Source organism: Anas acuta, chromosome 20 (assembly GCF_963932015.1).
Source record: "Anas acuta chromosome 20, bAnaAcu1.1, whole genome shotgun sequence".
In the NCBI taxonomy this organism is placed as follows: domain Eukaryota; kingdom Metazoa; phylum Chordata; class Aves; order Anseriformes; family Anatidae; genus Anas; species Anas acuta.
The window spans coordinates 9,446,204-9,472,966 of record NC_088998.1 but is presented as its reverse complement, the minus strand read 5'-3'; the positions used below and the strand labels follow the sequence as shown (position 1 = coordinate 9,472,966).

General features: G+C 40.7%; 1 protein-coding gene across 8 annotated transcripts in view; it reads left to right on the top strand.

Annotated features, from left to right (window-relative positions):
• The window catches only part of TRAF1 (TNF receptor associated factor 1), a 28,748-nt gene extending 2,604 nt beyond the window's left edge, over window positions 1-26,144 (top strand). For 2 of the 8 annotated variants that reach the window (XM_068656794.1, XM_068656793.1), the window contains exons 3-12: window positions 11,860-12,078; window positions 13,050-13,134; window positions 16,612-16,710; window positions 18,157-18,318; window positions 21,469-21,540; window positions 22,303-22,368; window positions 22,908-23,345; window positions 23,728-23,905; window positions 24,510-24,658; window positions 25,855-26,144. In XM_068656794.1, coding sequence (XP_068512895.1) covers window positions 11,860-12,078; window positions 13,050-13,134; window positions 16,612-16,710; window positions 18,157-18,318; window positions 21,469-21,540; window positions 22,303-22,368; window positions 22,908-23,345; window positions 23,728-23,905; window positions 24,510-24,658; window positions 25,855-26,073 — 1,687 coding nt within the window. In that variant the 3' untranslated portion in view covers window positions 26,074-26,144. Of the gene's footprint in view, window positions 1-10,020; window positions 10,176-11,631; window positions 12,079-13,049; window positions 13,135-16,611; window positions 16,711-18,156; window positions 18,319-21,468; window positions 21,541-22,302; window positions 22,369-22,907; window positions 23,346-23,727; window positions 23,906-24,509; window positions 24,659-25,854 lie in introns of those variants that run through there. The other 6 variants (XM_068656792.1, XM_068656791.1, XM_068656795.1 and 3 more) reach the window with 5 other exon arrangements.
• The last annotated feature ends 619 nt before the right edge of the window (window positions 26,145-26,763 follow it).

The window sequence follows — 26,763 nt, the reverse complement described above, 5'->3', positions numbered from 1 at the left end:
GATCAGTCTCTGAATAAGAAAATTCACCAGATGGCATTCTAACGTGATTCTCCTTGAATACTCTTGGCAGATATGTAAGACATGAATTAGATGAATTCCAGAGATAACAACTGTAAGGGTTATTACTAAATAAGCCTTTTAGTTCTTTATTTAAGTATTTTTCCATAAGTTTCCATTTCTATTTCATTGATTTTTCTAGATAGATGAGTGCAACAAAATGATTTCCCTCTTCATTGCAACCAGAAATTTGTCTAATTGATCCAAGCTAATAAATGATTGAACAGACCAATTCCACCCTATTATGCACAGTGACACATGAAACATTCACTTTTTAGGTCTGGTCATGAAAGCTGCTGTGCTGCATCTAACTACTGTGACTAATTTAGGAAAAGAGCCAAATGGTGCCATTCTCTGGCTGTTGCTTTACTAGCAGTGCAGAAATGATCTGTGAATACAACTTTCTGGATATATCAGAAAGCCTAAGTAGCCTGAGCCAGATCAGTGCTCTGTGAAAACTCTTTTGAGTTAGGAATACCCTACAGTTTTAGGAGAGGAATGCTAAGTCCCTGTATAAAGCTGTCACTTTTTATATTTAAGTGATTGCCATCATTCTTTCTTGGCTGACTTCAAAACATATCATGTGAAAAACAGAATTGCTTATGTGAGCCAGTAAGATGCAAGTCCAAGTTATCACATCATTTTTATTTTGTTATGACAGTAAACACAATCTGAAATCATCTGGAAGAGGAGAAATATTCATTTCATCATGCTGAGGTGTTTCCTCAGTGTATTTGGGCAAAGAAAAGCCAGGATATTGCACTGAAATTAATTTATCTCTCTTTATAGCAATAGAAGTGTTCAATATAGGCACAGCCTCTTTTCAGAGTCTGTAGGTGGGATCCTGCACTGGATGGAGAAATAAAAAACCCTGGGATCTAATCCTTAGTAAGACTTCAAGTTCAAAAATCTCTTTCCATAAGTAATCTCAAACTTTCCACAAACAACCCTGTCAGTAGATTCATTTATAGTATGGGTGTAGAAATGACAGAAGAGATGAGTGAACACATACTAGGGAAATCCATTTTTTCATTTGAGTGAATATTATTTTGTAATTTAAAAAATCATTCTCTTTCTGAGGGCTGCCAACTTGGTGTTCATCCATTGCGAGTTCTCATTTGACCCTACCTACAGAGCCTTATTTACAGTCTATGTAAATGTTAGTGTTTACGCATGTCTCCTAGCAAAATGTGTTCTTAATCTCCCGCTGAATTCTTACACGAGAACACACTGAAATTTGGCATGGCCATCAGTTATTTTCCAGTAAAAAAACCACCTTATAGGAGCTACATATGCTTTCAATTTTTAAGATATTTAATAATGTTTTCACCTCTAATTAGGAGAAATATCTGGGTTTGGCTCTTTCATTCTCCTGGGAACCAAGAGTTTGGTTTTGCCAATTGCTGGGTCATTACAAAATTCCATTGCTCGTGTTAAATTTTGCTTTTCAAATTCTGAATGAACTTGGAATTTGAATACGTGTTTAAGCAGCAACTGATTTCCTGGAAAACGCTGTACAGAATTAAACCCCACAACTTTCATAAAAAGAACATTCAAGTTTAGAAAACAATAGCAGAGAAATCTTGATTAAAGGTTTCTGTATTCAGCCCTTTCTTTTCTATCCCAGGAAGTATCTGTTACACACAGGTGCTTATTCATAAAGTAGTTGTATGTACCCGTGCTAGAAGCCATGAAATGCAGATTATCCCTCAGGTGCTGTGGTTCAGACTATGCTTCCTTTATGTGCTACTTGATAACTAAGCTGTCAATTTCTATCTTAAGGAAAGCAATCAAAAAGTTATATTTGATGCACTTTAAAAACAGCTGAGACAACGACAAAAATTGGGGTTTACAATGGAAAATCAGTTTTCTCTTAATGACAGCAGCCCCGCTGGCGCCGGTAAAAAGTTCTCCAAAAGAAACAGAGAGAGGCTTAGAGTTTGGATGTAGTACACTGCAAGCTGGTTTCGAGGAGCCCTGTCATGGACTTGTATTGTCTAATTTGGCTTTACAAGAGTAACCTCAACAGCGCATTCTTTCCACTGGCTATTATATGTTCTCTGCAATTTATACTGTGAGGCTATAGAGCACATCCTTGGCTAACGCAAATCAGTGTTACAATTATTTTGGAGAAGCTATACTTTTTATACTTGATATCCAGTTTTGTAGATGTAGTATTTCTTTTACCAATTCACAAAAAAAAAAAAAATCAAAGAGAAAATATTTTATAAACATCTCACCCCCCCACACATAGAGATTCACATTTCTCTATGCCAGTTTATACCTGCTGAAAGGTGATTTACAATGTATAGACATAAATGTTAGTTCTGCTGACAGACTGGGCATAAACTGCAGCTGTAACTGAAGAGTTGCACTTACTACGTGCCTGTATTGTCTGTCTCTGCCAGAGTCTGATTAGCCAGTTTTCCTTCATTATTTATAAAAAGCAATATGCCATAAAAATGTCATTTTCACTGCCCAAATCATAAAATTTTCCACAAAAGCTTACTGCTGCAGGGTCCTAGAAAATATTCAGACACATGCACTGACAGCTAGGTAGGAATAGGTATTCGTTTCCACCATTCCTGTAATTCCCAAAGTTTGGAGCCACCAGTCTTTGTGATATTGAAAGGTATTTTGTTTCTAGCTCCAGTTAGTTTTGTTATATTAGAACAGTACATACTGAGGAATTAAGTAGCATTTGTAGTTTCTTTCAGTGCAAATGTGGGTTGACCTCTAGATAAATACTTTTGAAAGGGAACTGAAAGTCAGGAGGTCCATTTTGGTCCTGAATTTCACTAAACTTTCACCAAACATGCATCACGCCATGTGCAGCAACAGTTTTAGAGTACCATCTGAGGTAATAATTACTCTAGACTTTAGACTCTCTGAAGAATTGACTCTGTGGACCCACTTTTCACGGGTGTTGAACATCTACACTTCTACTTCAATTTAGGGTACAAATTCTCAACACTCAAGAACACCAAGTTGCACATGCCTTTAACTGAGCACCCGAGCCTGTACACTAGGTACGAGAAGTTATTTTGAAGCCTGTGGACTTTCAGCTTTCTTATGTGTCTCCTTTTTCCGTGCTACATGGAAATGTACCTTGGCAGAGGTACCATTTGTTAATATTTGCAAAGTGCTTTGGGATCTTTGGGTGGAAGTCAGCTAGTGAAAGTGCTGCTCTTGCTCACAGCAGGGGCAGGAGGGGCAGGGAAGGGCATACTGACTGCTGCCACCTCGGCATGGCTCATTTTGAGCTGCCCAGGGTGCTCAGGCTCTTGTACAAGCATTTACTCCCACTGACAAGAGAAATCTGGAGATATATTTGTGGCAAAGATTTCAGCTCCTGGGATGAACCTCTTTGTGTACATAGTGACTGAAAAGGCAGTGCATGTTTTCCTCTGCACCAAATACATGCAAACAGAGATATATTGTCAATGTTTTCAATATTTTCAGTATTTCAAACTTCGGTGTCCATGAACCTCACCGAACTTGTGGTTATGTAAAACTGTTCAACCCAGGCTGATGGGGGAATCTTCTTTATGTCCCTAGTGTCACTTGTGGCTTCCTATCAAAGCTAATAACTTCACCATTTCACAGTGTCTGTATGGCACTGAAGAAGCCTGGCAGGATCAGCCAAGCTTCTGTTTTGGTCAGGAATCTCAAAACTGAGCTAGGATCAAAAACTTCCCATGGAAACTTGAGGGGTCAAATTAATCTCTGATGCAATTTAAAGGAGTAAAATGGATTAATACCAGAAACTTGGGAAGGTTCTTAAACCCATGTGAATTTAAAGCAAGTTCTTAGAAACCTATGCTACTGTGCATCACTTCATTGTGTCTGTTGGCCATTTGCCCCGGGTAAGCAATGCCCCAGCTGATTTTGGTGTCCAGTTCTGAACAGAACTGCTCTGGGGCGAGGCAGAGGGCAGTCCAGCTCAGGACTCTGCCGGCCAGGCCTGGGCTTTGAAGCAAAAAAAAAAAAAAAAAATCATGGTAATGGAAAATTTTAGATGTGATTTTAGATAACCAGATTAAAAAATGCTGAATTTCCATCCTGTATGTATCTTGTCACAAAGAAAATTCAACTTCAGCTTGTGAAAATTTTCACAATTCTGAACCATTGCACTATGAAACCAATCTGCAATTTCTTCCAGGATGACCCATTGTTACTGAGCATGAACAGATGGGAGCATTCATTTCCTAATCACTTTGTGCCCCATTCACTTGCTGTGGGGTTTCAACATCCAATTTGTGATGCATATATTCGACAGAGAGTTTCAAGGTTTGTTTTCTTGGCTGAATTCCAAGGACGCTGCTGGGAACTTGTATGTGATGATGTGATTTTGGAGTCCCATCTCTGGCAAAGCTGCCAAGATACTTGGCTTCATGAGAGGACTCTTTCTATTCCAGAATTTAAGCGCTAAGCCTGCTTGCCTCTGTCTGTTCAGAATATAGACCTGTCTTTCTCTTAGCCGGCTTTCTCCCACTTCCAACTTTACTCTTTCATTCAGGCGTCTCCTCTGTTTACAATATAATTTTCTTTCTCTTTCAGATTTCTCTTTAAAGACATTTTGTTTTGTGAACGCTCAGGAGTTTTCTTTCTGCAGCAGTGTTTTGATGGGAGGTTTGCTTCTCTGTAGAATACCATTTTCCTACTGTGAAACCTTGGATAAAGCTTGGAAATTCTGTGTTCCCCAGGTTTCTTGCCTATAAAATACAGGCACAAATAGACATTGTAAGTGGTGGTATAGAAATTATTCAGGTTTATGAACCATGCTGAAAAATGCTATTGCAAAAATAAGCCTCGTGCTGTTAGTCACTTTCCAACAGCAAAGTTAATTATGGTCTCAGTGGAAGAGAAATGCAAATTAGTGGATAGTAAGTCTCTTTCTGCTTCTATTACGTGTATAAAGATCATCTTTTAGGATGAAGGTGCTCTTATTAACAAAATGAGTAACTTCTGGCAGGGTTACGGAAAATTTACCATAGTCTTCAATATTCCCTCTATTCCTCTCATTAATGCAAATTAATGAAGACATTATTAAAGAAATCTCTTCTTTAACAAGAAAGAAAGAAAAAAAAAAACACGTTTTTTTTCCACTAATTAGTCCCACTCAAATATACCACATTTTCTGATAATTATATAGTTTCTGTAACACACTGTACAAGTGAACTGAGCTATCAATAGCGTATCCACATTTTGCCAGCTGCTTTATAGTCAAAAGATGTTGAATCTTAGCTTGTTTTTTCATGTTACATCCAGAGCATTGGAAGAGTGTTTTGGCAGGCTTCCCGCTGGGCACAGCTCCCATTCCCAGAGTTCTCTCCAAAGCAGTAAGAATGGAAATAAGCAGCTAAGAATTTTCCAGTTTAGATCAGACTCTGTGTATGTTAAGAGAAACAGAAGCAAAACCACAAGTACCAGCATAAGCCCTTGATGTAGACAGGCTGCAACAGAAAGCAGAGCTTAATCTAATGAAACTGTCATAAACTGTTCCATGTCAGCTTCACACATCTATACCCGCCGTCTGTCCCGCTGCAGAAACGTAGTGACTGAGACAGGTATACCACCATGAAGCTTCGTAATGTGAAAGAGGCCTGCATAATTAGGTTGCCTAATATCAGGCTCAGTAATCTTTTCATGATGTTTTTATGCTGAAGTAGTATTGCTTACAGGAAACTATCAGGGACAAGAAGAGAAACATTTTTCTACCCTTTTCTGTTCAATGGGATTCCTTGGCTTGTATAATGCCCAATTTTATGGGTAGTTCTTTTTTTTTTTTTTTTTTTTTTTCCTGACAAATGCTGAAGAGTTATTCCAGAACATCTATTGTTTGGAGAAAAAAAAAAAAAAAGTACTAGAACTACTAGGAAGCCGATGATAATACTATGCTACAAAGAATATGATCTGGAAAAATTTTGAGGCAAAGTGGGGATAAAGGAAAAAAAAAAATGATTCCCAATGTCTCTTTGAGGATTACAGTCCAGCTTTTATGGAATTTAATGGGAAACTTTCCATCTCCTGTAATATGAGTTGGACTAGGTCCTCAGGATATCACCATAATGAAGCAGAGCTTAAACTGGTAGTGGGCTCAGGCAGATACAAGAAAAACATTTAAAATCTTTTATTGGAGACAAGATTGAATTGTGGCAAAGCTGTCAAGTTTGCTGAGAATAACAATAAATCAAATTTCACGACTCTTCATGTTTTTATTTGAAAGTCTTGAAGATAAATTGATGAAATTTTACAACTTTGTTGTACTCCTACTGCGTGGGTTGCTAAAGTCTGGAAAGAATTAATAGCATAGAAGATAAAGAACAAACTAGTATCAGTGTTATGGACAGCCAGGGATCTTGACTTGGAGCACTCAGCTCCAGTTCCTGGAAGTACTGCATCTCACCAGGGCTGGATCTTCTTTATTAACAAGTTTTCATTCCTGTGTTTTACCAGTTTTTCAGGGTTCCTAGAATACATACACATTTCCAGATCATTTATACTAACTGAAAATTGTGTTTTCACTGAGTGAGACACCCCTATCTGCAGCATTTTTTTTTTTCTGTCTGAAATGAGATTCTCAGCCCTGAAAATACTGCTTGCACTTAAAACAGATAGCATCTGAGCCTAAATTCCATTTGTAAATACACTAATAACTGTTTAATTAAAAAGCTCAAGCTCAGGGATGCCTTCAAAAGGAAAATACTGAAATCAAATATATTCCCTCATGATCTTTTTTTGTTTTCTGGGATGTGTAAGTGATCATTCACCTTAAATAGTAACACAGTGCTCTGCAATGCTAGCATTGGTGAAATGGCTCTACAATGAAGTTAAGCTTCAAATTTTGGTCTCTCTCTGAGCCACATCCTGTTTTTGGTTAACTGATCTCATATGGGGGAAATTTACCAGAGGAAATATCTCTAGTTTGGAAAGTACCAAAAACTTATCTTTAGTTTCTTTCTGTAATTCAGCACCTTTTAAGATAGAGGTGTAATACTTTTGAGAACTCTCAAGGCTGAAGTGAAGGAGTGAGCTAACTGCACAGAAAGGAGGCCTTGTAGGTTAGTGGCACACAGTGCCCCTTCATCCCGAAACAGATACTGTCCCATGGGTGTAACATCAGTCTTTCTGAAATGATTAACTTGCACCTCTCCGTATTCTGAAAGCTTAAAAATGCCACGTCCAGAGCTATTTTTAAAACTTCTTGAAAGATTAGCTCACATCCTGGTAGAAACTGTCTGTGCCAGATTAACTTGCCATGACTTTTAGCAGCCCTAATTATAAAGCAATGAAAGCAAATATTTCAAGCCCTACAAACTAAGCCAGATCACACTTTCCACACAGACTCGTTAGTTAATACGGGCCCTTGATGACTCTGCATTCAGAGCATCTACAAATACATTTGCAGCATAGAGAAGTAAAGAGAAGGAAGTGGAAATGAAAAGACATTACATGTGATTCTGAAAGTATTAATAGGGCAAGTCTTCCTACTCGCATAAGTGGATCTTGATATTTAAATTGGAAGTCTTAAAAATAACTTTAATAGAACTGACATCATGTTCCTCTTCCACAATCTTATTGCCAAATCTTATTAACATCCTAGCTGTTAAAGAGGTTACACGTGCAGGTACCATGGCGCATACACAAGTAATTGTACACCCACACTGCTAAACGAGCCATTTTCTTGTGCTGTGACAGCATTACTAAACTGCACGTGATGCTTTTCATCTGGTGAGATCTAAGTGGTTTACAAAAGGAAACAAATGGTGCTCCCTCTTTGCAGATTGGAAGGTGGAAGCATTCACTTGGCTAGTGGTTTATCCAACGACACTCCAGTGATGTGTGGCAATAAGCCAGAAGGATACTCTAAAACAAACTCATGGCAATTGGCTCCATCAGGCCTATATTTTCTTCTCTCTAATGACAATTTCCTTTGCATCATCATATTTAAACCATTAAAACCTTAAACAATAATAATAATAACAAAGTCACTTTTTTGACAAAGTGAAGGATCAGATTATTTTCTTGGAAACAGTCTTGCATCCTGATTCCAGTGAGGCTACAGGGTGGAACTGAAAATAGTATTTGGCCCACAAATGATTTTATTAAATAAAACAGGGTGAAAGAAATCGTGAACATAAACATAGGAAACCTCTTAGATAACGCTTCCAAGAATGGGATTTCTATTATTAAAAATGCTAGGCATCAGAAGATGGTCGTTCTCTGTCTCCAGGTCCCATGAATATGCTAGTATACAGCTGTGAAAAGATTCTGCCCGTGCAGCAAATGAGCTGAAGTATGCTGTGTTACAGACAGCAGAGCCTGAAACGGTAAAGAAAACTGAGCAGCTATCTGCCCTTCATAGGGATGCCGTGTACATCTCTTGTGTTCTGAGTATATCTTTAATACTTCCTGTTATTTTCAATTAACCACAAAGATGATTGAAAATAAAATTTGCTATCTCAATCATTTTGTACTTTTTTTTTTTTTTTTTTTGGTAACAGGTTTTGTTAGCCTCTGTTGTGCAAATAGCGACAGGCTTGGTACTTATAGTGTCCTCACAGTACTGCATAGTTATAAGATTATTTTTTTCCTGTGTGCATATACATATCTGGTATATCAGCCCTATAAAGAATAAATATATATCCTATCCCTGGACCTGGCCATCTTTTTAGAGTTATTTTCTTGGACATATATATTTTTTAAAATTAAGTTGCCCTTCTGAAGTCTCAAAAAATGCTTTGTTTATTCCTCTTTTGCTTGACATTGTCCTTTTGAGACAAAAATGTAGAAGTTTAATGGAATTCTTTGCTGGGAAATCTTCACTAAACCCAGCATGCGCACAGTAAGGGAACACATGGAAATGAATACATGTTGCTATATCAGCCAGGCAAACAAGCTGAGTCACACACAGCTGTGTGAGCAGAGTTGATGAATATTCCTTTTTTCTTTGTGAAAACACATGAATATTGTTATGAATATGTATTCATAACAATGTGAGGAGAAAAAAAAAGTTCAGGAATTAATTCCAATGTTTCTTCTAGCAGTGCAACAAAGCACTACAGCGTTCACTTACGTAATGAGGGCTCTCCCTTGTTCCCAGAATATCCCCACTTTCCAAGCTATTATTTAATACAGCTCTGGTTAGTTTTATATTTGGTAATCTGCAATTATGTGGGGGAGACAATCACCCAGGGCAGCTATTCCACATGTGGCACTAACGGAGGTATCAGAGCTCGGTTGGACACTCACTGATAAATAACCTTGCAGGCTGGCATAAGCTACCTGGGTGCAAACGCTGCTCTAAGTGCTGCAGTGCAGCAAACCAAGCGAAGCGTCTAGGGCACCAGCTCCTCTTTTTGCCTTTAGTTGTCAGCTAGGAGTCCCCCCCAGTGGTATTTCCCAAATTTCTTTCACAGGGAAGAACTAAGAGATTTGCATCTGAAAGTCTCTTCTGACTGAATCATAGTCCATGTGGTTGCAGCATGTGATTTCGGTGTAAACTTGCCTTATCCTGATAGTGAAACTTCCTTTTCTAGAAATCTTCCCTGCGCTATGAGCAGCTGAGAAGGATTTGCATACCTTGGTTAACTGGCTTTGTGTTAGCTTGTTACGAATATCAACTGCATTTGAGAATAGCTGGAGGGCAGAGGCACGGGGAGGATCCCCAGGAGGAAATTCAGGCACCCAGCTTTACTCTGAGCACTCGGATTTCCCCCGAGCAGAGCAGACGGAGGTGCTCGGGGTGCAGCTTTCACTCCAGCCCCGCACTGTGAGTTACGGGGCCAGGTCGCGGTGTCACCCAGCCACAACGGCACCGCTTTCAGGAACCACCACCACCACCACCACACCTAACGCACTCCTTCTTTTAGCTGTCCTGAGGGGACTTTGAGGCCTTGGGGCCTTTCCACGCTCACTCCCTCAGCTCCCCCCCGCCGGGGCTCCCCGGGCCGCCTCCACACCCGCTTCAGCCGCCCCCGGCGGGCAGGGCCCGGCCTCGCCACCGCCCCCACCGGGGCGGCCCGAGGCGCCTCACGCCGCTCCCCGCCCGGCCCCGCGGCTCTCCCCGCTGCGTGCCGAGGGGCCCGGCCCCGGCCCCGGCCCCGCGGGACCAGGTAAGGGGAGCGGGAGGGAAGGAAGGAGGGAGGGCCCCGGCCCCGCCTCAGGCCGCCCCAGCCCCGCTGAGGGGACGCCCGCTGCCCCTCGGCATCCTCGGGCCTGGCGGGTGGAGTGGGGAGGAGGAGGAGGAAGGAGGAGGAGGAAGAGGCCGGCCCTGCAAAGCCTGTGGGTGGTTGGCAGCGTCCTCCTGTGTGCCTGCTGTCACCGGGTGCCCATCAGTTACGCCTGTAACAGAGCTTCATTAGCTGGGGGTGCGGTTTCTGCCACATTTATCGTTGCAGGCTTTCATTTTTGGGTTCTTGAGAGGTTTGGCAGCGCTGCGTTTGTTGCTCACCTCCCTTTTGAGTGCCTAGAGAGGCCAAGTGAATTGCCTGAACCAGAAAAAAATAAAGCTGTTCAAGGAAGTATTTAAAATCCTGGGGATGCCCTGTGTGCTGGGTGTCACAGTCACACCGCTGTCTCTGTGCCTTGCCTGGCCCAAAGGTCTGGCTGTTTGTCCCCACATAGCAAACAGCTTACATGGGAGGTGTGGAAAGTGCCTGCATTGCTGCAGCGGTGAAGGGAAGGGGGGAGATGTCAGTCTGAGTCCCCTGACACAGGGGACGGAGCTGAATTTGGGTCTCCCATCGTTACGGGTTTCTATACCAGGTGGCAGCTGCACTCACTTCCATCCCAGCCTCTCGCTGTGTGCTGGCACAGTGCAGGGGGCTGCAGCGTGTCCTGAGTGTGCCCCAGAACCACAGCCTGGACATGTAGGCAAGGCAAGTCTGCTTCGGGCAACCTGGCACCCACAGGGCACAAACCTCAACGAGTCCAATCAACTTAAATATTGATTCCATCGCTTTCACACTTGGTAGTGTTACTTTTAATAAAGTCAAAGTTGGTACTGAGATAAGTTATTTTGTGTCAGTACTGTCAAGGGAAAAAAAATAAAGTCTTCAGTTGATTCGTGTTCCAAATGTGCCAGGCCCCTGGGTAAAAACCTGTCTTGAACTTTCCAAGCAACTGTGGAGACCACCAGAATCACTTCTGGTTGCATATCCAAAAGTATTCAACTGCACACCTCTTGTTAACCAAAACCCGTGCTGAACATGCTTTATACCTTTTCATGTGTGGCTTTAGGTATTTCTGGTTAGAGCACAGGTGTTAAGCTTTTTGTGGACTTGAGATTTCCTTTTTCATTTTGCCACTAGTGTTAGGACTTAAGGAAAGTCATTAAAGACATATCAGTTGCTCAATTTCTGCATCTATAAAGTATAATCTCAAATTTTGGCTGCTGGAAATTGAATGTTGTTGGGGATTTACTCTACAGGAAATTCTTTTGTGTGTCATGGACAGATGGGATCAAGATGATGGGACTGTTTACTTCATCTTTCTACAAACTGAAAAACTGTGGGAAGAAAACCCTGGACTTTTGTTTAATGTATTGTCCATTTTCATATGGTGTTTCAGGGAAATTTTAAATCTGTACAGTAATTTCCTGCTGGTACCTCGTCAAACCCCGCTGTGACATTTAGTCACGCATGTCAGCTACAGAGTCAATTAAACAGATCACTAGACTACTACACAGATTTGGAGCTGCTTTGAGGACTTTGATGCCTGATGTGTTCTCTCACATCAAAGTGAGCGTGTGTCTCCTCGTTTCAGCACCTTTTATTTTTTCCTCATCTTTGACAGTAGTTTGCTTCAAATGGCTGAGAAATCAAGCAGAGGCCCGCAGGATGTCCCCAGCTCTTCTCCTGATGAAAATGAATTTCCTTTTGGATATCCCACTAACATCTGTGAAGATGCACCTGATCAGAAGTACCTGTGCAGCAACTGCAATAATATTCTGAAGAAAGCCCTGCAAACGCTCTGTGGGCATAGATACTGCTCAGCCTGCCTGTCGTGGATTGTACGGTAGGTCCTTGTTACAAAGGGTCACACTGCTGTGACCCGTTCTGTGGCTGGAAGTACCCTGTGCAGTGCCACTGTGCTCAGTAGGTGAGAGTCTGTGGCTGCCTGGCCCACAGGTCTGAAGACACTGTACGGTCTGGAAGTACTTACCTCCAGGGAACACGGGGTGGTCTCTGCCTCCTTCCTTGTTTCCAGTATGGATGTCTATGGGGTGGGAAAGGCTGGATTATTGAGCTTGAAAGGTGTCAGTTTTCCTGTGTGTAATTGCAACATAACAGTACTGATTTAACTTTGGACAATTGGTGCAAGGCTGACTTAATACTACCATAGGAGTTTACAGTCCTTTGGTAAGTGATGGGATGGGATTTTAATAAACATTATCTTAGAGTTTGAAATGTAATAACTCAGCTAGATCACTACATATTAAGGTGCTGTTGCCATTAATGACAAACAATGACAGCCATTATCCTGAAACCAGGAGCTAGGTGGGTATTTGTTATGATTGAATACCTGCTTCTGTCCTCCCTTTTCTTTCAAGAATTACACCTTGATTCAGAGCCTTTGGAAAAGTTCCTGTCTGCCCTACAGGTGGGAGGTGAAATTGCAGTACATGTCTGTGTATGTGAGCTGACTTGAGCTTTGATGTTTTGGAAAACAGAAACGGTCAAGATACAGTGACAGGGTTGCAGTCCTGGCTGAATAGGTTCCCAGCTTTATTGTTTTTCATGATCCAAGCTGCTGCTGCTTTGGTGAAATACAGGTAAAATGTACGGGCCTGGTTCTGATCTCAAGGAATGGAATAGCAGGGGTTTTGTTTGTTTGTTTACCTCAGTGTGTTTAAAAATCGGCCCTTTAATGAACAAAGGTTATGGATTCTGAGTAGAAATTACTTCCACATTTTGATTTATTTCAGTGTGTATACAAAGACATCCTAAACTACAGTTAACTAATTGATTGTTTATTCTTTTTGCCAGAAACAATAAAAATCCAATTTGCCAGAAATGTAAAGAGGAGGATCCCAGTACTTTAAGTGAAGGAAGCCTATTAGCAGAAGAAAGGGTAAGTCGTAGTTACCAGATCATTAATTTATCATTAATCACTGCCTGGTCTCCTCTATAGCCAACATTAAAAAATAATTTAGGAGAGAATGTTAACTTGTGCTTCAGTCATTTGAGTTTCCCAAAGTTTTTGTTTTTAAAAGGTGTAATGGCATCCTTAGGAGTTTTCAGTTCTGTTCAGTTCTGCAGTGTAAAATTCCCCACTGTTCTGTATAATTAACCTTTATTGCCTTCCGTTAACCTGTGCTTTCCTACCTGTAATAATGTCTTAGCTGTTACTTACTTTCCTTAGTAAGTATCATAGTGGCTTTCCCACTTGGGGGTGGCAAGTTTCTCTGCACCCTTCTGACATGTTACCGAACTTTCAGGTTAGAGCTGTCTCTCAGAGAAGAAGCTGGAGTATAGGCTAGCCAGCTGAATTGCCTGGAGAGTGCTTTGACAGCCGGGATATCTGGAGAAAAGAGTGGAAAACTTAGAGCTGAACATAATCATTGATAAAAATTATGCACTGGCTTGCATAATTTTCATCTGTAATGTAATGCTGCAGATCTCTTCTGCTGTTATGTGATTTTCCAGGCATGTCACTGCACTATCCTTTATCCTGAATACAAACACAGGGCTCAGTACCAGCTCATCTTCTTCCTTCCTTTCCAATTCCGGGCAGGAATACCAAGATACACATTATGTCTGAATTTGTTAGGAAAGAATGAAACCCAAGAGTCAGCTGGCAGTGAGGTAAAAGGCAAAATATAGCAACTGACTGCAGCAAAATAGTGAATCTGCACTTAACACTGAAATCAGTAAGATCTCAGAAAAAATCCTCAATTCTGCAGCAAATTTCCTGGTAACAGAATTTCATGCACCATAGAACCACAGGTAGATAGAGCTAAACCCTTATGAAATTCTTATTCTATGTCGACTGTTAATTTTTTATAACTTTCAGATTTCTCTGGTGCAGGATTCTCCCTAAGTCTTTCGGGACTTTCTGCAAAATCTGTGGGTGGGTTACAGTAAACAGGGCCCCACTCTTGCAAACTGATCTGTCTGGGCAGATTCTTATGCCTGTTGAGAGTCCACATGAAGTCAGTCACCACAAAAGCACGAGGATCTGCCTGTACAGATCAATTTACAACAAATGATCCACAGTTTGTGAACAACATGAGTAATAAAGACTGTATAGCAGGTTTGTTCTTTGCTCCATATCTTATCCTGGTTAATCTCTGCTTTACCTTTACTGTGGTTTTGCTTAATGTTTATTCCCTATGCTATCTGTTTATATGTTTATATTTTAAATAAGATACTTACTCAAGAGGAAATAAAAGGGCCTATCAAGAGGTGTATCTGCCTTATCTTATCCCATGATCTTCCATACCTTCCCTGTCATGTTCTTAATTTATGAACCATTGGTATACTACATGTACTTCAAGCCTTGCCCTGGTGCTCTTCGTTAGGATCAGTTGGTATGCATCTGCCACTGAAGTCAGCTAGAGGAATGGGGGGCATCCGCCTACAACTCTGTTCACACCCTATCTGCTGTCATTCATGAAACTTGCTTAGGGGGCAATTCTCTACTCTGCACTGAGCTCAAACCCCTTTGTGGCTCTCCCCTCCTCGCTGTGTTAGAGCAGTGGAAGATCCTGGTTCAGCTGCAGCGAGCTCTGGGACAGGCAGAACCAGGCGTCTGTGGTGTCCCACAACAGCCACCGGCAGCACCTGCACCAACATCTTCCTTTGAAATGGCTAAAACGAGAGGGAGACGTCCAACTACAATATAGCAAATCAGAGAGAAATAGTTTCTGTTTCCTTTTGTTTGACCCAGAACACTTTAGTGTCAGTGAGAGTCATCTCATTTACAGTACGAGGGTCTGACTCAGGCCCCTAACGAAGTTCCGTGCAAGCTTATGTTCCCAGATATGAGGGCAAGAAGTTCTGCGGGTATTTCAAAGCAGTGACCTATGTGGATAAAAGAAGAGAGGAGGCTTTTCTGCCTTGTTTTTTAACAGAGCTGTGTCCAGAGTGATTTACCAACTCCACGTGTGAAACAAAAAGCACAGGGAATGCACACAGCAGTAAGAAACCCTGGCACTGCTGGGACTGTCCCTGTAGTTAAATATATTTTAAAAGATCTATTTAGTAATGTCAGGAAATTCCTTGAGCTTTTTTCTTATGACATGGGGAAAAAAGCCACCATGTGCTTGATAACTTGAATTTCATTGATTTGTTCATGAATTAGACTAGAATATTTTAGAGGCTGGGGCTGGTATGCTTTCACTAATTGCTGGCTTACTACATAATATCTTCCATACATGCAGATGGAGCCACACGTGTTTGTACAGCCTATTAGTTTTTCTTTCTTTCTTTCTTTTTTTTTTTTTTAATTTCTTATTTGTGGAGTTGTTTGTGATCTGTGTGCAGAAATTCTTCAGAGGTAGACTTTGTTTACAGGTTGAGAAGAGGAAAGGAGTTTCTATTAGACTCTGCATATATAAATTTATTTCCTTGTTACCATTCATAGAGCTGGTTGTGCTTCTTTTACTTGATTTAATATGACGAATGTAGATGACTACAAACATTTATATCTAGATTAAAAAACAAACAGCAATGTTGATTCTGATAATTTTATTTGCTAACTTTTCTAACTCATTGTATAGAATTTCAGTAACCTCACTGAAGTGTGGACATCATTTTTAAATGCTTTTTCGCCCTTTATATGTAGAAACTCCCTCCTGGCCCCCAATTCCTGACTTGCTCTTCGTTAGGTTACATAGGGAATCTGTTGTCCTCTTACTGTGCACTTACCACTGTCTTGTTCTTGTGTCACTGTACCTATTTTGATTGTGCAAGAGGTAATATTAAAAATGTGTAGTATTTTATCCTTTGCTGAATAATTTCACAATTCTTCACAGCGTAAGAAAAAAAAAACAACAGCTAAGTAATAAAAAATAAATAAATAAAAAATCTCACATGTGGTTTACATTTCTTTAGTACACAGTGCCATACTAAATGGAAACAGCCTGGTCTGAGAAATGTAGTCTCACTGCAGAACAGACTCAAGTCCTCTCTACAGCACTTTAGGAGGTGTTAATGACCCCAATAATGAAATGCATTCATTATGGAAATGCACATGGCAGCACCCTATAGTTAGGATCACATCAGCACATTCGTTGCACGTGATGTATTTCAGGCTTCTGTGAAAAGGAACTTGAAATAAAAGCTATAGTTGGCCATGCATTTTTCAATAAATTTATAATACATCAAATAATTTATTTTAGAATCATAACAAAGAAATTATAATTATTTGACTCTACTAACATCAGAATACTTGCTAAATAGGGAAGTGTTATGGTAGTAGAGTAAATAAAACAAAAAAAAAAGAAGGGATTTATCAAGATCTGAAGTCTTGATAATTCCTACCACAAAAATGCATGCTGGAGTACTTTCTGACCAGTGATTTTTCCTTACTGTGTTTACTTTCCAGGCTTTTGGTGATGCTGCCATTAATAAAGAGATTTCTGAACTCAAAGTACACTGTGTGACCCCTGGATGCAGTTGGTCTGGTATCATGAAAAATTTTGAAGTACGTTTAAAGGCAATTTCTTTAAATTAAAATGTGTCTTTACTTGAATGTGGACAGAAGAAGAATGAAACTAGTTTCTCAGCAAACACAGATTAGTGCAAATTCACAAGAATCAACAAAGATATCATGATTCATACCAACAGAGTATCTCAAAACATCTCATTACTTTAACAGTGCTTTGATCAAATCCAGAACATCCTGAATGATTGTGAAATTAACGTTGCTCAAATGTGTCAGCTATGGTTTTTTATTGTATTTCTTTTCTGTAGAGTTTACTTATTATTTAAATTCAAAGATGCTACAAGCAGTAGCATGAAAATACTTCAATTTCCAGGACGTTGCTATGAGCAATATCTTCAGTATTTTTTTAAATAGAAATAATTTCATCCTGTGCAGATGATTCCAATTGATTGAATGCATTCATCGTTCTTTTCAGGCAGATGTGAAATGCCCCAGATAAAAAATTTAGATGGACAGGGTTTGTGAATCCGACATGCAAAACAAAATCATGAAAAAATGCAGATAAATCTCATGATGCTAAAGCAGCTTTATTTTGGACCACTGCTGTAGGAACAGGGTGCCTTTCTGTATTTATAACAGGGAGTCTGCCATGTACCATGGATGCCTGTGAATGCAATAAGCATCTGAGGTGCTGCTGCCTTTTCTTGTCTTCGCTAATTTTGCACGAGTTTTCTATTTGAGTGCATTCCTCTTTAAGGAAAAAAAGTCTGCCCAGTTTTCTCAGCTTCATAGTTTTGAAAACTGGAGCCCCTCTCAGCACGAATACATGGCAAAATGAATTTGAAAGTTGAGCGTGTGATTGAAATTGGCATGTCTGAGCCAGTTCTGTAGGGGACAGCCATCTCCCTCTAAAGACAAAATCAGTTGTGACACAGTGCCAAATATTCAGTAGAAGAGGCCAGAATAAATATTTTATGTTGGAATACCGTGTTTTTAAGAATGAAAGTGAACCTGTTGGATGTAGTCATGAAAGAAGATGCTGACGGTTTTCTTGTTGAGATGAGAAGATGCAAATAATGAAAAGTTTTAGAAGTTATTTAAAATATAGATGAGAGTTGTATCCTAACTGTTGCATAGGTGTCAGATGACCATTCTTTTATGCTACATAGAAATGTCAGCAGGCTAACCACATTCATCCTGTCAGTCAGAGCAGTTCCAGAGAGAGCTCATGTTTGAATTTATCAAAAGTTTTTTTTTAATATATATTATTACTATTATTTATTATTATTATTATATATTTTTTTTAAGTTACAAATTATCAAAAAGCCCCAGTAAAGATGGTGGATTTTTCAACACTAATCTTAGTAATGCTATAGAGTGGGACTTTACCCAAGCTTAGAAGAAATGTAAAGCAAAGCTGGCAGAATGCAAGCTATTTATGTTTATCCGCAGTTAACATTTTGGTTTGCAACTTTTAACTTCCAGGAGCATCAGAGTTTATGTGAATATGCTTTAATCCCTTGTCACACTGGCTGTGGACACGTGGTAATGAGAAAGAATCTTGCAGATCATTTGGAAGACGGATGTGTCAATAACGTGACAGTGTGTCAGAAGTGCAAGCGGAGCCTATCCAGTAGTGAATACCAAGTAAGAACATTTATTTGTTTCAAATAATGGTTTTATATTAATGGCTTAAATAATCTATCATGACGTTTTTCATCCCGATTTCGTGAATGCTGCTGCATGTAGAGAAAATTTAATTCTTCTGAGTTTGCTATTTTTTCTATGCATGTATTCGAGAGAAAAATGATGTGTATTTGATAGTCTGCTTGTGATGTTACAGCAGGGAGGGGGAAATACCTGTGTGCTCAGCCAGAGCTCGGGTAGTCCCCATTTTAGCTCCAGTGTCAAAGTGTGTCTCCCGGTATGAGGTAGATGTGATAAAGAACCACAGACAGTTGCAGGGAAGAGATCTTGAAAAGAGTCTTGTTTTTTTTTTATTCAAATTAAAATTGCCTTTTTCTTTTTTTTCCTTTCATCAGATAGTATTTCTATTAGGTATTATGAAAGCAGGGCAACAACCTGCATTGGTACTTGCAGATTTTAAGTGACTTCGTGTGCTCATTTTAACGTTTTTGAAGCTGCTCTTTATTTCCCCCCCCCCCATTTTTGAAGATGCAAAGTGGTACAAGTTCTGGGAGTGGTCTGAGGGCATCAAAGGATCTAACAGAAACTGCTCTGTGTTGCTGAAGGAGGAAATGGTATGGTGGGGCAGGTGAAAAGTGTTAGAAAATTATCTGCTATACGAGATTGCCAAAGATACAGCATCAGTTGCACGTTTCTCAGCCTCATGGTGGAAGTGCATCACCTTCTGTTTAGGGCATTCTGTGCTTTAAAAACTCCTGGGACAAAGCAATAGCAGCTTGAACAAGAGAGACCCACCCTTGCTAACACCACTACATGCGTTTCAATTTGAAACCTCTGAAAGCTTTCTCATCCCAGCCCCACCTAGCTCATGACCCTGTGGGCTCTCGTCTCGAAAGGTGTTGCTGGGACAGCACTCTTCTGGGGTAGAGCAGGATGAATGCTGAGCCCTCCAGATAATGCGAAGAGAATAGTTGCCAGCCCTGGAGTTTTGTCCTAGAGTGATGTTAAGTGATGTTAAGACCTACATAGCAGAAGCGTTGTGAGTATCTCAGAAGTGTAGCCTGATGTGAATAGCAGTGGGTGGCTTTATGTGCCATAACTGTCACAGATGGAAGCCTTTCCAAATACTGGGCCATGAGATACACCCAACATACGGGGGTAGCAGCTCTTCATGGAGTATGAAGAAGGCACTCGTTCTAAAACAAGCTTAGGAAGCTTTTGCATGCACTCTTCATATCTGCTGAGACTCTTGTGGAGAGAGAAGAGTATCTGGACGCAGGCACATTGTACCAGTGGTAAATCCAGTGTCTGTTTCAGAGAGACTGCAGATACCAGGAGGTGGCAACACTTAATCCCTTGCAACCTTCTGAAAGTGCAGCAGGCAAGCAGGAGAGTGAAACTTGAGCTGTGAGTCTGTTCCTTGAGCACCTTTCTTTTTCCTGAGCTCTGTGGCACTGCAGATCTACCTCAGCCAGCTTCATTTTCCTGCAGTGACAAACTGTTTTCCTCCCCCTCATTCTGGTTAGCTGTCATCTTACTAGTTTTTAGTTAAGAAGCTTGGCAGGGGATTTGCCTTGAAATGTTGATCTTCCACTGCCTGCCTTAGCTAATATTCATAAAACTGGAATTCCACTGGTTGCGTGATTTGCCTTATTAAATTTATAGTTATGTGGCATATGAATTTTGCTTGTTTGTGTGTATATCCCCAGTCCTCCAGGAGCACGGGAAGTTTGGGGCACTGCTCTCACTCTCTCCATCTTAGCTAATCAGTTGTTGGTCTCATGGCTTTTGCAGTCCCATGTTTTAAACAAACTTTCCGCCAGCCTCTCTCCCCTTCAGGAAGTCGGGGATCTGAAGGAGTGAAAGAGCAGCAAGTAAGGAATAAAGACACACGCTGTGCAATACCTAAGATACAGAGTATGCAGAAATAAATTAAAGAGTGGAAAAAAGACCTGTCTATTTCTGGGGATCAAAAGAGAAACCTCCGGACTCTTTGCAGAGGAAGGACTTGAGGGCTGCTGAAATGGCTTTATCAACAAAAAATTCCAGACTATAGGAAATGTACTGGCATGCAAAGGCATTTATAAAGATTAAAGGTAACCCCCTTGTGTAGTTTGGGTTGAAAGCTGACAGTTGCTGTGTTAAATACACAAGTTACAGTTGTAGTTTGAACCAATGGCAGGAGGATTACTTTCCCCTCCTTGAAGCCAGGAAAGGCAGGAAGTCTCATGTTAGCACTAATGCATTTTGCATTACTACATCATGATGGAAAATTTGGATCCCTGCCTTCAAAATGTTAATAAGCAGAACCTGAGAAGGGTCTGCACACTGAGCGAACTATGCGAAGCCAATGGAAGAGGAGTTTATATTTGGTTTTCCCATGTATTTGCTTTCTGTTCCATAATCCACCTGCATGCCACTGGGTGTACATATGTGTGAACATACACACGCGTGTGTGGTTGTACATGCTATGGTTTGAACTGGGCAAGACTTGTACGTTGCCAATCTTGTATCAGATTTCCCAGGATGACCTTGGAAGGCATCTGTAAGTAATTTCCGAGAACTCAGGGCCTCATAAGTAACAGATCACACGTTGTGCTTTCATTTAATGGGTGTTGCATCTGGAGATGTGTCACTGAACATACCTGCTGAGCTGAGCTGCGTGATCAGATGAGAAGCTGAGCTTAAGAAACCACTGAATCCATCTCCTGTGCAACCAACTCCTTGCAGAGGGGACAACAGCACCCACTTTTAACAGATGTGCTTTAGTCCCACATTTCCGAAGGTTATTTTGCCTGAAAAGAAGCCTGAAAACACTGCAGTCTATTGAGCAGTGAGGTCAAGAGTGGTCACTGGACAGGGGTACAGGGTTTTGTACCATGTGTTGCAGAGCTCATAGTGCTCCTATGGAAGTTACTCTCCTTTCTTTTTCTCTTCTTTAAATCCCCACCTTCCAGAAAGGAAGCAAGAAACTTCTTGCAAACTCTTCCATACCACAGAATTTCTTGTAGAAAAGCCCCTCTGACCTTCATTTTCTGTGAAATGGGAGTAGCATTCCCAAACAGAAGCAACGTTTCAAAGACTCCTAAGTAAAGATGCTCAGCAATTTTAATAATGTGCTCAATTCCTTTCTTCTTGTTTTAATGACAGAAACATTCCTGTGAAGGCAGTTTATGTAGGGAACAGAAACGTGTGCAAACAGAAACATCATCAAAGGAAAAGGTAAGTAAAAGATGAGTGAAAGCAGTACAACTTTATTTCAATTCATGGAAGTATCACTTGTTCATTTAGATTAATTGATCATCTGAGAACATCTTCAGACATGGCAGTTATATCTGGATGCTTTTTACATCCCAGCATAGCTCTCATGTATAGCTTCTCTTTTCTGCTCCCACAGTTACCTCACTAAATTAATCTGCCAAAGCCAGGGAAGTGTTTGTTTCCTTTCAAGTATTCAGGAAGACCCATTTGACTGAAAGAAGCATCTGCTGTATAACAGTGTATTTAAAGACAGGTGCTTTTGGTTGTGAAAGGAACTAAATTCTTGTGCCAGCCAGAGCTTTTGGTCCAATAGATCTGTTCATTCCCAGGCAGCTCTTCTGTGCTTTCTCTAAGAGCAGGAAGAGTGTTAAAGTGGCAGTGTGCACGGCTGTGGTGGGACACCTTGCTTATTGCCATATTATTTATGGGAAGTTGTTACTAGGGGATCACTGTGGCTTGCTAAACTCTGCTATATCAGTATGTTAGAAAGGCACTTAACTGCCAGATTGCCTCCAAGAAACTTCCAACCCACCACACTCTTGGTTGATTTATCAATGAGTTTTCAGAACTGGTCAGACACTGTAAGCTGTGGCAATGCCTTGACTTGAATTAACCTGATTTACACATGTAGCTGCTGAGGATGGGGCTGAGGTGTCTGTAGGTAGATAAAAGAATTGAAATTGGTATTTGATTATTTTCTTGCCTTCTTTTTTTTTTCAACAGAACCACTCTACAGTCTTGATCAACAAGGATGGATGTCGATTTTCTGAAGTTGGCTGCTCATTTAGGGTAAGTAAAACTGCTGCCTTCAGGAAGGTTTGTTCTCTGGCCTGTACAGTGCACTGACTTCAGATAAAAATGGATGTTTATTACAATTCTGCTAGGTTATCAGATGTGCTGTTCCACTCTGTTTTGGATGTTTCCTTAAGGGTAACACCTCTTAAATCAGTAATAGGTCTTCTCTGAATTTTAGTTTGCAGCTGCTGCCTTGCCTGATCTTCTGTGGACGGTGTATGTATTAAATACTGGCTTATTTGAGAATCTTGCTGGTAATCTGCCTGGTATCCTGTTTAATACATAAATCGTAGACAACTGTTTTCTTTTTATGTAACACGAACACACGTATGAACACGTACCCTAAACTGATCATTAGGGGGCTTGTTGGTTTTCCACTCTCCATGTCTCTGAAGAGAGTCTGCTGCTCTGTAGCTGGGCCTGTATCTTGCAGTCCTGCCATCCCTGTCTCTCCCAAGAAGCTAGAGGGAACATGGCTTGATTTGGCCAGTTGTGGTAGCTGTGTAGAGAGTATTAATCATGTCTTCTTACAGGGAAGCAAAGAGAAGATGAAGGAGCATGAAAAAACTGCAGTTGGGGCGCACATGCTGCTTCTGCTGCAGCACATAAAGCAACTGAAGGCAAGCTTGTGCACTGTTTCCAAAGCTGCAAATGGTTTCATCCCACCATCACAGCTGAATGTGAATGATACAGAAAAAAGCATCCCTGATCTGCAGATCCCAGGCAGTCTGGAAATCAATGGGGATCTGGAAGTAGACTGTTTTCCTGGATCTTCTGTTCCTGAAGATGATTCCATTCTGCAACATCTTGTGAGGGAGAAAGTGATTTCTGAGCTAGAAAATAAGCTACATGTGTTTGAGAATATTGTGTCAGTGCTCAATAAGGAAGTGGAAACCTCTAACTTGGAAATCACAGCCTTTCGGAGACAGAGTGAACTTGATCAAAATATAATACGAGGCCTTGAACTGAAGGTAAATATTTATGATAAACATTGCTTGTGTGCTTGCTGTATAGATGACGTACTTAACACGTCAGAGAGAGATGATGTAGAGACGGGGATAGAAATGAGCACAGGAATTGAAGCTGTGAAGTGTTAAGTTCTAGACACATCTACAAGATCCTTTTCTTGTTTTGGATAAATTTTCAAATGGGCATCTCTAATATTTTTTTTATCTAAATTTGTGTTTAGGCAGTTCTTTCTCTGGCTATTCCTGAGAGTTGTGAATGTTAAGAATTTGCCAAAAGAACTCAGAACTCCTTCAGAAAATGAGGACATTTGCACAATTCTGCTGCTTTTGCAGCACATCAGCCTGGGCAGTGGGGTTGATTGAGAACTGTGTGTTTTTTTTCTAGATTGCAGAGTTGCACCGGTGCCTGACCCAGAAGGACGCAGGCCTCAGCAATCTTCATAAGAGTCTTCTGTTCTCTGAGCAAGCGTCCTACGATGGGGTCTTTCTGTGGAAAATAACAGACGTTGGCCGGAAGTTACAGGACTCTGTGACGGGTAGAACAGTCAGTTTGTACTCACCAGGTAAAACACGACATATACATGTGTTAGCTAAACTCAGTCCTGTAGAAAACCCACTGATTTCTCTAGAATGATGCTCCTTTCTGCTCATGGGCAGGAAGTGCTTTAAAATAACTCCAGGGAGCTATTAAGGAGAGCTCCTAAGATGCTGTTTGTATGAAGACCTCATGCTCTCCTGCTTGGTATTCAGGGCGGCTGTGATGTACTCTGCCACAGAGCTGTGTTCTGTTCTGGGCTTTCATTTTGCAATTTGCCCTCCGCTGCAGCTACTTGCAGTGACATCTGCTGGATCTCTGTTGTCTAATCCACAGCCTTGGTACTTGATGGTACTGAATAGTCTTCTGCTGCAGTTACCTCCCATGTGAGAAGTAATTTGGTTAGGTAAATTATCCTTCTGTGGCTAATACCAGATAATTTTCACCAAGGTATGGGTCATTTAAAGGATTCCAGTCACTGGATTTTCATAGCTTATTAGCTGTACTGATTTGTGTGTTTTCCTCATCTCTGTAATACGAAAACATGACACAAATCTTTTTGCATATGCTAAAACAGTCATTTTGTCTTATTTTCAGAGGAGGTTTTACTAATAAAGAGTTCTTTTTTTCAGCTTTCTACACTGCAAAGTATGGCTACAAGGTTTGTCTGCGGATTTATCTGAATGGGGATGGGACAGGAAAAGGAACCCATGTGTCGCTGTTCTTTGTTGTTATGAAAGGAGACTATGATGCTCTGCTCCCTTGGCCTTTCAGACACAAGGTAAGAAGGGCAACTTCTTCATATCTGATCCTAGCATAAACCCACTGCTTCCCCCAGTGAACTCAAGAGAACTTTTTCTCTTGACTTTAGTGGAAGTTGGAGTGTTTTCCCATTTTCTTCTCTGATGGCTTATAAGCCACACTTTAATTTTGAGTGGTAATTTGGCACTGAATGGAGCGATTTGCGCTCAAGGAAAGCTGCTCCTACTGAGATTCAATACTTGCCTTGAAGGATTTTCAAACACCAGCATACTGAAATAACTGCACTTTCAAGGCTATTGTATCCCAACCTGTGTCCACCTGGGATAAACCAGGAGACACAATGTATCCTGGCTCTTGCTATACATATATAATATCAATTTATAAGAAAATTGCCATTTGCTGCTGAAACACAGGTGTTACAAATGTGAGGTTAGAGTTCCACTTATAAATGTGCTGTAGATGCCTTACATTAGTCTGATCTTTTCTTTCTTTTGTTTTCTTTTTTTTTTTTTTCCTTCTCATTTTCTCAGTGGAATCTGATAAGGGCAACAATGGTTACAGAGACAGTGGAAATATGCACAGGGTTCTGATCTCTTCTAGCATTTGCCTTTGTATGGTAATAATGCTGGAAGCCTTTCATATAAATAGCCTTCGTGCCATCTAGCAGTTAAAAAAATAGAAATCAAAGTTCTCAATCCTCATTGTATTAAAAAAGTATTATATGTATTTTACATTTCCAACTAAAGAACAGCGAATTAATAAAAGTGGTAATTAAATGTTGAGAGCCTATACTAATATTTAGGTTGTGTCTTCTACATATTTGCATACAAACAACAGAGCTGTTTCTTTTGATTCCAAACAACAGCACCGGAATTAATGTAATGACTGGAACCAAACCTGGGGTTGTTTAAATTGTCAGGAGAAAGAGAAAAAAAGTCTTTGCACTGTAGAATTCTCTACCAGGAAATAATTATTTACTTTATTTCATTTTATTTTATGGATGGTAAAGTTTTAAATATTTAATTTGGGAACTGTTACAATCTCCCTTGTTCCCATTAATTGGCCTTGTAGCTTGTGAAACATTCGTTATAGTTTGCACTTAATTATCAATAGAACATCCAACTGTTTTTGCAGCATGCTTGTGTGTTTGTCTCTGATATTCTCTGGTTCGTTTTTCAGTTCAATAACTCATCATTGCTGCATTCTGTTTTTCAGGTTACATTTATGCTGCTTGACCAAAATAATAGGGAACATATTATTGATGCATTTCGCCCGGACTTGACTTCTGCTTCATTTCAGAGACCAGTGAATGATATGAACGTTGCAAGTGGCTGTCCCATGTTCCTTCCTTTGACCAAATTGCAGTCACCTAAATATGCCTATGTGAAAGAAGACACACTTTTCCTTAAATGCATTATAGAAACAAATTCCTAAATCTTGAAATATGGGTGTCTGGTAAATTGACCACTGAAATTCATTAGTTTATGAGAAAAAAAAAAAACAAACATCAGCTTGAGACATAGTGTTAGTCTTCATGTGCACTCAAAATCCAGAGTCTGAGCCTGTGCTGCATTGAATTAATTCAGATCAACTGGATCTGCCCGCTAGCGACAGTTACTGCTGAGCATGCTGAGTGCTTTGCCCAGTGCCACATGGAGTGTGCTATTGCAAATGAGAACTGTGATTATTTCACGAAACAGCTGATACTCCTGCCTTAGATGTAGATTGCAGTCGCACCCCTGCAGATTCACATGTGGACAGAGGGGCTGCTCCTTCCCACGCCTGCCCAGGTGTGGGTGTCGCTCTGGCAGAGAGCGCAGCACAAGCTCGCATCTGGCAGCCTTGGCTTGAGAGGTTGCAGGGTTGCAAGAGATGAGGCTGAGCTTTCCACATCCTCCAGTAGCACTGAGGCATGCGGCTCCCTTTTCCTGGAGCTTCCGTGCACCTCTCAGCTGCCCTGGCTGCAGCCCTGGGGTGGAATTTCGGCTGTTCCCTGCCAGGGACAAGGGCTGATTCCTTCCCCTGAGGCTCTGTATGGGTGTCTTTGTGCTTTTTGGTAACCCTGAAAGCAGTGAGTTGTGGATAGCATTTGCAGCTTGAAATCCTTCTACTGGACAATTTATT